The following is a 14,071-nucleotide window of genomic DNA, read 5'->3' as shown; positions in this document are numbered from 1 at the left end:
TTTTATAGGATAACATTCACAAAAAGAAGAAAATCTAAATATTAAATGGGTTTTTACTATCAAGTCAAAGTGTATACATGGAGGAAAAACTGACATTTTATTTAAGATATTTTACATTTTCTCCCACTAATTAAACACAATTTTCTCAATAAAGCCCATAATTATTATGTTTGTTAAAAACGAAAAAGAAAGGAACTGATTTACTTTCCTTTTTCTCTGAGAAGTAGTTCCCAACACAACCACCAGGGGCGCGATATAGACCACCACGCGCCACACGTGTGGTCTGTAGCGGCTACTTATCCAAAACGCGGTCCTTTTGCAGCCTTCAAGATGGAGAAAACTTTCACCCCAGAGCAAATTTCCGACTGGTTTTGCTCTGGGGCTTCATTTGCAAAATTTAAGCTTTCTGAGAAAAGTTCTGAAATAAAGAGCGACGAGCCCTCCTCCAAAGCCATCAGGTAATTGTTAGCTTAAATCCAAGTTGTTAAGCTAGCAAACACCCATTTCAATATTTCAAGACGCAAAAAATGGTTAAAAATTTTAGAGGTAATTGTTTTTGAATTAATTTTGCTGTCTCTGTAATACAAATGTGCAAATGTAACCCAATAAATTCCTTATTTTATGTTTTTGAGCCCAAATGTTAGCATGCTATCTACAAGGGGGAAATGTGCACATAGCCGCACGTGCTTATTTGGAACATGCGTCCGCTACACAAATTGGATTTTTTTTTTGTCCCCGTTTCTGATATAATTATTATTTTTGTTAAAAACGAAAAAGAAAGCAACTGATTTACTTTGCCTTTTCTTTGAGAAGTAGTTCCCAACACAACCACCAGGGGGCGATATAGACCACCACGCGGCACGCGCCACACGTGTGGTCTGTAGCGGCTACTTATCCGAAACGCGGTCCTTTTGCAGCCTTCAAGATGGAGAAAACTGTCACCCCAGAGCAAATTTCCGACTGGTTTTGCTCTGGGGCTTCATTTGCAAAATTTAAGCTTTCTGAGAAAAGTTCTGAAATAAAGAGCGACGAGCCCTCCTCCAAAGCCATCAGGTAATTGTTAGCTTAAATCCAAGTTGTTAAGCTAGCAAACACCCATTTCAATATTTCAAGACGCAAAAAATGGTTAAAAATTTTAGAGGTAATTGTTTTTGAATTAATTTTGCTGTCTCTGTAATACAAATGTGCAAATGTAACCCAATAAATTCCTTATTTTATGTTTTTGAGCCCAAATGTTAGCATGCTATCTACAAGGGGGAAATGTGCACAGAGCCGCACGTGCTTGTTTGGAACATGCGTCCGCTACACAAATTGGATTTTTTTTGGTCCCCGTTTCTTATATATTAGTGCTACATAGGCGATATATGCCTAAAATACAAAAACTTGTGGAAAATCCCGTTGGCCAAACATATTTCACGTGTGTCCAAGGTTTTTGTTTTACTGGGCCACACGTTTTAAGTGTCAAGGTAATGAGCAGCAAGAAGTGAAGGGAAAGCTGGAAAATACTCAGGAAAGCATGCGTTTACTCCATTGTTTTCCCCTCATCAGCCATGAAAAATAATCTGAACAGACAAAAAAGATTCAAAGTGCAAGTAAGATTTTTTTTCCTAATTATTTTTCTTTCATATTTTTCTTTGTTATGCCATGCACATTGTATATAAAAAATACTTTTAAATGAGTTTGGTTGCAATCGAAGTCAACACACATTACACCTAAAGCTATTTGACTGTATATGAGAACAGAAGTCAGTTCAGTTGCCATTTTTTTTCATGATATGGATGCGGCCATGTTGGAGCCGGAACCAGTGATTGGTCAGAGTCTAGCAAGCACTCTCGCCAATCAGGAGTGAGCTTGTTGGAAGGCCGAACCCACTTGAAAGCAGGATCAGGATGATCTGTCAGAGGTTTTAAATGTTCAACACGGATACTTTTATTGATACATCTGATTGGCCAGTTTATAATGACTCACACTGTAGAGAAAATATAAATTAAAATTAGGATTATTAAGAGCAATCTTAAAAAATGTATCAGGGCAACAATTGTTACTTTGACAAATATAATGATTGAGTAATAGCTGTTTATTTCTCAATAGAAATCTATGGCTTCTTGGAACCAGCAGGTACTTTCTATTAAGAACACGACGGGGGTGGGATTACTTAGTCCAGTTCTCATATACAGTCAATGGTTCTATGTCCTCTTACAGTACTGTACTGTATTCTTTTTTTGGACTGAGTGGCCTTTGATAGTAATCTGGCAGATCCCAGTCCACCTTGAACGTGTTTGAACTCGATTGCCGCATAGCCCAATCCACGTATCCAGAGATGGTTGGGATTTCTTCCCGGTAGTGGCTTCCGTATTTAGGGACTGTTGGTGTGACAAATATCTGCTCCTTCTTATACCAGCTGGTCCATGTTTCTATTGGTCCAAGCTGGGTTGGCTGGTTTGATACAGGATCACCACATTCTCTTTGGGTCAGGAAATCCAGCAGGACCTGTTTGAAGACGCACACCAGCTCCCAAGGTCTTACGCAGTTAGTGGCAAGCATCTCACGAAACCTACGGAAACAAATCACACGTTCATAAAGGATTTTTATAGTCAACAATTTAAAAAAATGTTGGTTCTCTATTGGACAGATGAAAAACAGTTTCCTTGTGAATAATATACTAGACTTGATATGCAGAATAGTAATGTGGAGCAGAGCTTGGTTGCTATCAAACACCTGGAGAGGATGGTGGCCGCGTGCTTTGGCGGTATTTGGGCACACAGATATTCCAGTTGTTGTAGCTCCGATGAGGAAATGAGGCCTTGCAGTCTGGGATACCTCTGAAACCATTGTAGACCTGAGGCATGATGCGACTGCTCATGCTCCCACTCCAATCCTCTTTCCCATTGTTCCCTGTCTTCCACGTGCCACAACACCTGAGCTATTAGCCAGCGGCTGGATAATGAATTTGATCTATACAGAGATGGCGTTTCGTCCTGAGCTTCTTGGGCTTTTGTCTCTGACATCCATTTCATCCAGCTGAAAAGAGGCATGGCGCTCGGAGGGAATAAACCTTAGAAAGAAGAACAAAGTAAACTGAGTTGAGGGAGATGATGCGATATTTACTATTACACCATTTTATCTTTTTATTTCATTTAAAGAAGTGCGATTATTTACATTAATTCCTTTTTGAGCAATTGTTTATGTATTTTATTGCTTAAATTTCTTGAAATTAACCAAATCAATTACTCTAAATATTTCTTCAACTACATAAAAAGCAAAAGAACATGATCAAGCAGAATCATGAGTTTGTGTTAACATTGATTAAAAAATATATATATATAGTGTAGAAAAAAGGGTAAAATACATTTAAATTTAGGAGCAAGCTAAATCTCATTTAAGTTCTTAACATACAAATTGTGAGTAAGACAAAAAAGAAGTTGCTTAGTATTCTATTACAGTTTAAAAAAATATAATTTAATCACTTGGCTCATTTTTAACATGCTTTATGAAGCGGCTGCAGTCAGGAACAAACACAGGAATGTAGATTAAACTATGATTAACTATTACTGTCATTCTTGCAGTTTTATTGGCTGCATATATGAATATTAAATGATCTGATGTAAACTTTTTATTCATAAACAAAGGCATGTCTTTAAATTCTTTTAGAAATCATAAAAATTAAAGGCTAATCGCATAACTTTTAGGTAAAGCTTTGCAGAATGCACAGTTGTAAAGCTTGTTTTTAAAAATATGCTTTAATTTGATTTTTGTTTTTTACAGTTTGTCATAGTTATTTTCGAGGGTAAATGGCAGTCACTTCAAATCAAACTTTCAAAGTAAATCTGTACTTGCAGATAAAAACATTACTGAGAGTTGACTGAAATTGAAATAAAGAAAAATCCAAAACAGCAAAAAGATGAAAAGTTTTACCTTTTTCCTTATAAACTTAACAACTTTACTCACCGGTGACTTGTTTAAATGTAAGATTTCAGCAACTGTCTTCCCCTTGTTCAGGTCTTTTAAATATTTGTATCCTCCTGTCGTGTTTGATGTCTCGTCCTCCTGCTTCTGTTATCAGGACTTCTTGTAGGATGGTTGCACAGAGCTGTCATCTGTCACTTCTCTTTGACCTACTTCTTTGTGCAGTGTGCAGCTCTGGGGTTAGGTCAGCTGCTTTTTGCTTTCTTGAGATGGCATGCCTTGCAGAGAAAAAGACACTAAGGGTGCATGTGTAAGATAAGGCTCATGGGATTTTTTGTGTGTGAGCTTTTATTTCACCACTTTGTCCATTTTTGCAAAAAAGCTGCAGAACAAACTCAAGAACTGTAGTATAACAGTCTAATTCCATTCTGCTCTGATATTTTGTTATTTATCTATTGTACAAAATCATTTCTAACACAAAAATAAACTTTTTTTTTTGTATCTGAACAGTGCAACGATTCCATGAAAACTACAGTTGATACAATCCATCAAGTAGCAGTAACAACTTAATGGATTAAGTAAAAAGAGCCCATAAAGTAAACGAAGTCTGTTTAGGTCAGTTAACTCCAAGTTGTTCTTTATCATGCTGCCTGTTATTTAGTTTAATAGTAATTTTGCAGCAAATTAAAAGCAGCAAGACAATTCAAGATATTTTATTATATTTTATTTTACAAAAATCTTACCTATGAATATTTAACTTGATCGATATTCATCTACCCTATTTTTCAGACTATAAGTTGCTCCGAAGTAAAAGTTGCAGCAGTCAAAAAAAGCATAATAAGGAGAATCACATTTAACCCTCGTGCTCCTCTTATGGGGTCCAGATGACCCCACTTTAATGTATACATGGCTTGGATATTACAAGAGTTACGTCACACTTATGGGATGAGGGATGATGGGGTATGATGCCTCTTTTTTTGAAGCATGTCCACTTCTTCTGTGTTCCCGTCATTAGCAAATACTAATAAACACACCTACAGTGCCCTCTAGTGGTTGTCAGCAGACACTACCGCTAAAGGGCAACCGCTTGTTAGTGGGAAAATAATGAATATATGAGCCCATGACCAACTCTGAATTCTTCCCTTGTCTACTCCTACGGATTCTCCCCTCCAATTGTAGGGGCATTTGAAGCTGAGGTGGTGTCCAAAATCCTTTTTTATGGCGGAGTGGTAGAGACTAGCTTAGGGCTAGTTATCCCTCCACCAGTAGGGTGATCTGTGTCAAACATGTCGGTGGAGGAGAAATACACTTCTTCACTATCTCTGTTTGAAGGGCTAAATGTAGGGGAAGGATTCAACCTATATTTGTTATTTTTTTTAAGCCACATGTAAGTCACTCCTGAGTAGAAGTCGCACCCATGTCAATACTGGGAATAAAATAAAAAAAATAATTCTCAGGAAAATATTGTAGCGTCACATTTTTATTTTTAAGACCTGATTGAAAGAAGAAATGAAAAAACTTTGTTCTTTTGTTTTCTCGTTTCAGTTCACCTGATGAGGACGACCAGGAATGCAGTGGAGGAAAAATCCAAGAACCTGAAGATGCTAAAAGTTTGTCATGCAATTTATGTTTAAGTCAATTATATTAGCTTTTTTTATTGCTGCAGTTCAGAACTGATGTCTCGTTTTATGAATATGTTTCTGTGTTTTAGGCACAGTTCCTCCCTCCATCAACCACGAATACCAGAGTTTGCCCATAACCAAAGACAGGCGAAAAGTGAGACTTTTTCTACTAATGACATAAGTCGATAAGAAGCTTTGTAAACTTGTAGAGCACTTCCATGCCTCATATTTGTTCATCTTCAAGTTATTTTAGAGATTTACTTGGTTGTCCTCAGGACACCGGAGCACTTAGGCTTTAATAGTCAGTGAAGAGGAATAAAAGTAACCCTGTGGGGCTTGAAAGCAGCTGACTTAAAGTGAGCTTGTACTGACTAACAGAATAAATGCTTAGTAACTTAAAAAATGCAACACTCACTACATTTATTTGTACATTTAATTGGTTGTGTTTACTTACTTAAACATAAAAAAATGTAAGTTTAATAAACATTTAGTTGTGTTTCTGCTTCTAGCTAATTTCCTTCATAGAAAACAACTCAGTCGTGATCATTCGAGGAGCCACAGGCAGTGGCAAAACTACCCAGCTGCCTCAGTACATCCTGGACCACTACAATGGGAAAAACTCTCCATGCAAGATTGCAGTCACCCAACCACGCAAAATTGGAGCCACGAGCATTGCTCGATGGGTTTCCAAACAGCGAAAATCCACCCTGGGTGATCTGGTGGGATATCAGGTTTGTGCAGCATTTTTACTTATCTGGGTTCCTAAAAAAATCCTGAACTTATAATTCATGAAAAGCAGGAACCCTTTTGATTCTGAGATGCTTGAGTTTATTTATATATTTACTAGACTTATCAGTCTGATTGACACTAATGTTTGTGTTCTAGGTTGGCTTGGAGAAGAAAGCTTCTGATCAGACACAACTAATCTATGTGACTACAGGAGTACTTCTGCAAAAACTGGTTTCAGCCAAATGCCTCACAGAGTTTTCCCACATTTTTGTTGATGAGGTGAATAAAAATCCCTTTTTTTATTTATTTTTCTAGAAAAGGGAGATTACATTCAAATTTAACCCACACATTTTTTCATAGCTTATGCCTTTTCTTAAACTGTAACAGAAAAAGTACCTCAGTTTCTGTACTAAATGGGCACGTTGCATTAAACCAAGTAATTCCAAAAGGTTCACGTGTATTTTCTCCTGTAGCCTTATGTTTACACCCTATTCCCTATTTATCTAAAATTTAAAAATCTGTCATTTTCTAGGAGATAGTTTTTACAGAGCGATCATTAGAAATTTGCCTCTTAGTTGTGCACAGAACAACCCCGCTCCCCCTTCCTCTCCCCGCTGCTGAGAGGTTGGAGAAGGGAGCTTGTGGGCCATCTGGTGTATTTTATATCAGCTCCTTTTCCATCTGTATTTTTTTCATCAACTCACAATTTGAAAAAAGAAATACTTAGAAATATCTATTTTTATGTCCATCATCATCAGAAAAATGCCTAAAAACAATTTTATTGAAGTGGGTCTTTTAAACCATTTATTTTATGCAGTGTTTCAGATTTTAAGTTAATAAAAATTGTAGTTTTTTGCTTACCAAAAAGCCTGATGAAAGTCAGTTCTTTGCTTGGCAACGTTATGTCACTGAATCTCTTTTTTTCTGTTCTCTGCACTTTGACAAACACCATAAGATTTAGTAAAAAAATGAACATTTCCTTTTCACTTTTAAGGTTCATGAGCGCTCAGAAGAGATGGACTTTCTATTATTGGTTTTGAAGAAGTTCTTGCATTCCAACTCTCGCTACATCAAGGTAGTTGCCTCACGAGACCAAAGTTATTCTTCTTTCTATACCTCCGTTTATTGACTTGATATTTCCATCAGATTATCCTCATGTCAGCCGCCATCAACTGCAAAGAGTTTGCAGAGTACTTCAGTACTCCCGTATGTGGCAGAATGATCCCTGCCCATGTGTTTGAAGTGGAGGGAGCCCCCTACGCCATTGAAGAGTTTTACCTGGACGACCTTCATAAACTGTTTTCATGCAGGGTAACTTATGTAAATGATTTTGTTGCTGCTTTTCCAAAATGCTAAATGCTTTATTTATGAATGATTGCATTTTTACCAGATCAAGTCCTCTCAGTCCGATTCCCCGTGCATCCCAGAGGAGATGTACAGTGTTGCCACCAGTCTCATCCAGAGCTTTGATGAAATGGAAGGGAAGGATTCTTGGTAAGTATTCTGTCATGTTTTGCCTGCTACTGGACGAAAACAAAACTGTTTTTTTTTATTTTTTTTTTTATTGCATCAAAAGTAAAAACAAAGACGAGAAAGGTGTGCCAGAGAGAGGCAGCGTCCTGGTTTTCCTTCCTGGCATAAACGAGATCAACTCCATGCAGGCGGCCCTGGCCAAACTCCTGCACAAAAGGTGAGCAAAAGAATGCACCTCTGCTGAAGGCTTTTGGTTAGTAACAGCTTTATTTGATATTCATTCAAAAACCTCACACACATTTCAAACCATTAAAAGATTTCGTTACCATTTGTTGTGATTTTTCTTTTTTTTCCCCTCAGACTGCAGGTTTTTCCTCTCCATTCAACTGTGACTTTGGAAGAGCAGAACAATGTGTTCCTAACCCCTATTCCTGGATGCAGGAAGGTTAGATAAAAAAATCAGATTTTCTTCTAATTTATTTTTTTCAGATCAAGCTTTACTGACCGTCTGCTCTTTTTTACAGGTCATTCTTTCCACCAACATTGCTGAGAGTTCTGTCACTGTTCCTGATGTCAAATATGGTGGATTCTACATACAATTATCTTAATTTTGTTTGTTTTTTAGTTAAAATGTTGTAACTTGTATTTTTTCCACAGTGATTGACTTTTGTTTGGTCCGCCACTTGGTCTGTGACCCAGAGACCAACTATCAGAGCCTCCATCTGACGTGGGCGTCTAAAACAAACTGCAACCAGCGGAAAGGTGAACCAACTGTACAGAATTTTTTTTATTGAAATATTTTAATTTTTTTTTTAACGTTTTACTTTTTTTTTTTTTTTTTTTTCTCAGGCAGAGCAGGTCGAGTGTCGAAAGGCTACTGTTACCGTCTGGTGACCAAAGCATTCTGGAAAACAGAAATTCCAGAGTACATGACTCCTGAGATGCTGGTGAGAGACCAGTTTAACATCAACCAGTATCTGGTTAAATTTTGTTCTAAAATAAAAATGTTTAAATATATTAAAGAAACAGGAATAATAAATCCTAAAGTAATTTTGCATCACATTATTTTTTTTCTCTACATTTTCAATCAAGTAGTTTTTAGAGATAAAAAGAACTTTTAAATCTTGTCTAATTATTTAGATGATTAGAGTTGCCCTTTATCCTAAATATGTCATATTTTACAGTTACCTGTAATTACAATAACAAATATTTTTCATTGTATGAGATGACTCTCCTCTGATTATCGTTGTGCATGTCAGTCATCTTACAGTCAGAGGTGTTGTGTTTTCTTGTCCCCAGCTCGCTCCCCTGTCCTCAATCATGTTGAAGGTGAAACTGCTGGACATTGGAGATCCCTGCTCTCTCCTCTCCACAGCGCTGTCTCCTCCCAGTGTTGATAACATTGTGAGAACTGTCCTGCAACTTAAAGAAGTGAGTGAAATGATTTAATCCCAATCTAAATCTGTTTTGTTGGGGCAATACTTAAAACAGCTAATTGAAGGTTTGCTACAGATTACATAATTGGTTGGGCTCGGTTCCTTCCAAACCAAACGGGACACATTTAACCCAAACTAGTTTCTTGGTGCTTAAGTGGAACTACAATCAATTTCTGTTTTTATAATTGTGTGAATGCATTCAATGCATTCACACTATTGAGATTCTTTATTTACGTTTTTTTCCGTACGTTTTTTGACAGGTAAAAACTCAAGCACACTTTATGCGATTTACACAATCTTGGTATCAAAACGTTCAGCACGTTAAGGACATTACTGCTTGTATTATTAGTAGTTGTACACTTTACAGTTTTTGCGTAGTAACACAATTTGTGCGTTTTTTCAGCCCCATTAAAAGTAATAGGATTTTTTTACAAATTCCTTCAAATTACTCAATTTAAGCAATTTAAAAAATTCAGCATGTCCAGAAATTCATGCTTGTACTTCCAGCATTGTTTAAATTCATGCAAGTTGCACAAAATTACACAATTTTACACAAATTTGTGCAAATTTTAAGCAAATTCGGCATTTTATGCAATTTTACCCATCCAGCATGTTCAGGAAATTCATGCTTTTACTACACATTCTTACAATTACACAGGTTACACAAATTTAACACAACTTTACACAACTACGCAATTTTACACAATTTGAGCAAATTTTAAGCAAATTCGGCATTTTATGCAATTTTACACATCCAGCATGTTCAGGAAATTCATGCTTTTACTACACATTGTTAAATTTAAGCAATTTTAAGCTTTTACACGATTGTGTTCATAAATTTACACAAATTGTTTTTCCAAAAAATTCTTACAACTTTTTGTGCAATTTCAAACCTATGCAATATGGGTATCAAACCGTTCAGCATGTTGAGAACATTATAACTAACTACGTTTTTTAAGCTAACTTTGAGTTTTGCTAACATATTAGCATAATTTTATCTTTTTATGGCTAATTTGACACTTTCTCCGGTTTTTAAGGATAATTCTTTGTTGAGATACTTTCAGCAATTCTTTCAGCAATTACAGTAAGTCCTTACAGCATCTTCAGCAAATGTTTGCAGCATATTCAGCGACAACAATTATCTTCACCACATTGTGTGACTCACCGTTGATACATGTTATGCTTCCCTTACTGACATGTCTTACCCACAACTACTACCGTAACATAAACAAATGTCTTTGGAAAGGTTTTTTTCACTAAAAGCTGATGAGGAGATGGAACAAGAGCCTACAACTTAAAAACCTAAAAAAGAAGGGAATCCTATTTAATATATTTTATTTACTCCACAGTGATAAAATAATATAACAAGGAGCATTCATAGAAAAAATCGAGAATAAAAGTAAATTATTTTTGAAAAAATACTCAACAAATTGAGAGGACAAAAAGAAGTGATTTTAATGTTAGCCTTTTTTTTTTGTTTAGTTTTTATCAAAGCTTTATGCTTTATGCTCTTCAGATCGGAGCCCTGTCTGTGAAAACTGATGGCAATGATCAGAACTATGATGGTGAGCTGACGTTTCTGGGCCGAGTGCTGGCACACCTGCCTGTAGACCTGCACCTGGGGAAGATGATCGTCCTCGGTCATGTCTTTGGATGCCTTGATGAATGCCTGATCATTGGTAAGTCCTTCACTGTGGTTTTAGCACAGGGGAGGGCAAATTACAACACGGGGGCCATATGTGACCTGTCTATTTAATCTGGCCCACCAAACTGGAATAAAATATTTTGATAATGCTTTACTTTTTTATTTTTCCTGCAATTCTGGTGCCTACCCATAGATGGTGCATTACAAATACATTGTAGGTGCAGAAATTTATTCTATATTTCATGTGATAGTGAAAGATTTTGTTTTTTTTTATGCTTAAATGCGTTTTTTCAAGTCAGACAATAATTTTTCCAGTCATTCCAACACTGAAACATTTCTAAGTTGGTGTTTTTCGCTTATACATATTAACTGATTGATGCAATTGACACTAAGATGTCAACAAAAGTCAGTGTTAAAATAAAAAATCCAAATGTTCTGTTTTAAAATATATATATAGGAATTTTCATTCAAAATTATAGCATATTTTTGCCCAGATTACATGTTATTTCTTTCTCTTATAAGATCAAAACTCCACCCATCTTCTCCTGGTTCAACCCTTCTAAAAATGTTAGCACCCTTTGTGGCCCACAAGTCAAAACTTTTACCCACCCCTGCTATAGCATTCATCTTCTGCAGGCCTTTTTTCTGTTTACAGTTGTACTCTAATGTAAAAACCTACCATGAGAGCTCTTTAGAAGACGTTTAAACTGTGTTTATCTTCTTTTTTTGTTGCTTATTTTAACATTTTTCATTTTTTTTTAGCTGCCTCGCAGTCCTTGAAGAACATGTTCACTTTCCCGTACCTGCACCAGCTGGCCGGTCACAGGTGAACACCTTCAGCTGAAGGGTTTGATGTTGTGTTCTCTTTTCAAACCGTGTTGTCAAATAAAAGTAACATTTTTTTGTTCTTTTAAACATTTTAAAACTCTTTACACTGACTCAATTAAATATTACAGCATCATGTTTGAATTAAGTCAGCATTTTTCTATTTATTGCTATTTCAGGAGCAAACTGGCTTTTGCTGGTGGCTCTCAAAGTGATTCCATTGCTTTGGTCAATGCTTTCAAGGTAGTATTAAATCATTACCATGTTTTTATCCAGGTTATTTCACAAGGCATTTCCATTTTTTAAAAGCTTTTGTTTTTTTTTATCTCTATACCAGACATGGTACCTGTCCAAAAAGAAAGGTGAACTGAGGCAACTGAAGGTAAATCAATCCTGAAATGTGGTTTTATGGTCATCAGAATTTTCATCATCTGCTCATTTTGAAGTCCCAATCTGATCATTTTTTGATCTATTCTGAAAACATTTCCAGTGGTCTTTTAATTAGAATTAAGCTGTTTTAGCCCAAATTAAAAAAAAAAACCTGCATCATTTTCTAGGTGGTAGTTCAGAAGAAATTCGCCTCTGAGTTGTAGGCAGGATTGATAGTGCGGTATAAGGCTGCCCACAGTTCCCATCATCCCTATATTTACAGTTTCTTCCACTAGTTTACAGCTCCTCACAACCACAACCTGACATTACTGGTGCAACAGAAATATTGAGCAGTATTGGAGCTATCCAGCTGTACAGATTTCAGCCAGATGACAGCTCAGATGAGGAAAACAAAGATGTACATGGATCTAGTAATCTACAAGAGGATATGTCAGAATGGAGGGAAGAAGGGAGCTGAGGGCTTCTACGTTACATCTATAATTTTTCAAACAGCATTTTCCCGCCTGCTCCTGAATCACAACAATAAAGAAATACAAATCTTAACCTTAATTTTCTTTATATGTGTCCTCCATCATGAGAAAAATTTCACAAGAACATGTTAAAATCATAATTTTCATTGTAGTGAGTCTAAAAATAATGATCAGTAATTGTTTTTCAAGTAAACCAAAGCATTATGTTGACCTATAGTGTTACCTCGATTTATATCTGATCACTTTCTCCCTCGCTGTTTGAGATTTTTTTTTTTTTTACATGATTTTGAATTTTTTTTTTTTTAAGAGCATTGTGTTCTGCGTCCTGATTGGCTGTAGACCTTGTCAATTAATCTTTTCCATGCCTACAAAATGCGTACAGGTTGCCAGATTTATTCAAATCATAGTTTTAATTCTGTAATACTGGACTTATTTTCTGTAAAGGGTTTGAGCTTTCAGAGTTCAAAGAAGGGAGATAATTGTGCAAATGTTCATGTCTGTCTGAGAAAAGAGTATAAAACATTTGTAATAGCAGTTTTCACCTATCGAGATTTATCTTCCAAATGGAGCTCCTACAATTAACAAGGGAATATTGTTTAGGGCAGTTTAATCTTGTTGAGGTGTAATTTTCTTCCTTAAATTTTGTTATACGTTTCTTTCCCTAATTCTTTTTTGTTCTAACACATGAAAAATGTCAAAGCTCAAATGTTTTTTGGTCAAAATGTAGATTTTTAATCTGTTTTCTCTCATTAGGATGAGCTGAATTGGGGTAAAGAGAACTTCATTCAGATCAAGAGCATCAGAGAGGTACAAAGAGACCATTTGAATGGAAAAACAAAAAGCTTTAACCTCATAAGACCCAAGGTGATATTCGAGCTAACCCTCTACACCTGTAGTGACAGGTCTCCAGTTCAGCTGAATTCACTACTGTGGTAATTTAACCATAAATGTGATGTCCACACACTTGGAAGTCTTAAGAGGTTAAAGGAATGAATTTGGTTTTTAACTGATCGAGGTGTTCTGGACAATCACAATTCTTGATTTATACTTCAAGGTTGCAGAGCTGTACGATGAGCTGAAGAGACGCGTGTCCCAGTTCAACATGCACGTCACGGAGGATACTCAACCCTCAGACTACACCAGCACACACAAGCAGAGGTTCATTCTTCAGGTAAATATAGATCCACAATTTGCAGGTCAGTACTGTTTTGTGATTGGATCTTTAATGAGCATAGCTGAATATGATTGTTTTCATGATTGTGTTTTAGGTGGTCATTGCTGGCGCCTACTACCCCAACTACTTTGTCCAGAAGGAAATTGATGAACAAATGGCTACCAAAGACATGTGTGGACTAAACCCTCAAACCACCGTGATGGTATCAGCTTTAGAATTTCTATTGTCTCTTGTTTTATTGGAAAACACTTCGACACCCTGATGATGTTGTAAAAAAACAGTTTTATTCATTCATAAATTCAAAATCCATTAGAATCTTAGCATTTATTAAAACTTTGGACAGTGTTCTAAGGATTAGAATAAAATACTTTGTTGTTTTGGTTCATCCACTACTGTTTAAG

The 14,071-nt window shown here is 36.2% G+C and overlaps 1 protein-coding gene across 1 annotated transcript in view; it reads left to right on the top strand.

The window, feature by feature from the left end:
* Positions 1 to 843: 843 nt before the first annotated feature.
* tdrd9 (tudor domain containing 9) overlaps positions 844 to 14,071 on the top strand; it is a 22,459-nt gene continuing 9,231 nt past the window's right edge. The window contains exons 1-21 of the mRNA XM_024268324.2: positions 844 to 1,053; positions 5,452 to 5,516; positions 5,618 to 5,682; positions 6,038 to 6,259; positions 6,414 to 6,536; positions 7,252 to 7,332; positions 7,404 to 7,568; positions 7,648 to 7,751; positions 7,834 to 7,947; positions 8,091 to 8,175; positions 8,255 to 8,312; positions 8,388 to 8,492; positions 8,580 to 8,677; positions 9,030 to 9,161; positions 10,683 to 10,845; positions 11,574 to 11,637; positions 11,816 to 11,879; positions 11,974 to 12,018; positions 13,250 to 13,303; positions 13,551 to 13,667; positions 13,765 to 13,895. Coding sequence (XP_024124092.1) covers positions 926 to 1,053; positions 5,452 to 5,516; positions 5,618 to 5,682; positions 6,038 to 6,259; positions 6,414 to 6,536; positions 7,252 to 7,332; positions 7,404 to 7,568; positions 7,648 to 7,751; positions 7,834 to 7,947; positions 8,091 to 8,175; positions 8,255 to 8,312; positions 8,388 to 8,492; positions 8,580 to 8,677; positions 9,030 to 9,161; positions 10,683 to 10,845; positions 11,574 to 11,637; positions 11,816 to 11,879; positions 11,974 to 12,018; positions 13,250 to 13,303; positions 13,551 to 13,667; positions 13,765 to 13,895 — 2,183 coding nt within the window. The 5' untranslated portion in view covers positions 844 to 925. The remainder of the gene's footprint in view (positions 1,054 to 5,451; positions 5,517 to 5,617; positions 5,683 to 6,037; positions 6,260 to 6,413; positions 6,537 to 7,251; positions 7,333 to 7,403; positions 7,569 to 7,647; positions 7,752 to 7,833; positions 7,948 to 8,090; positions 8,176 to 8,254; positions 8,313 to 8,387; positions 8,493 to 8,579; positions 8,678 to 9,029; positions 9,162 to 10,682; positions 10,846 to 11,573; positions 11,638 to 11,815; positions 11,880 to 11,973; positions 12,019 to 13,249; positions 13,304 to 13,550; positions 13,668 to 13,764; positions 13,896 to 14,071) is intronic.

Source organism: Oryzias melastigma, linkage group LG22 (assembly GCF_002922805.2).
Source record: "Oryzias melastigma strain HK-1 linkage group LG22, ASM292280v2, whole genome shotgun sequence".
Lineage (NCBI taxonomy): Eukaryota > Metazoa > Chordata > Actinopteri > Beloniformes > Adrianichthyidae > Oryzias > Oryzias melastigma.
This window is presented reverse-complemented; position numbering and strand designations above follow the sequence as displayed.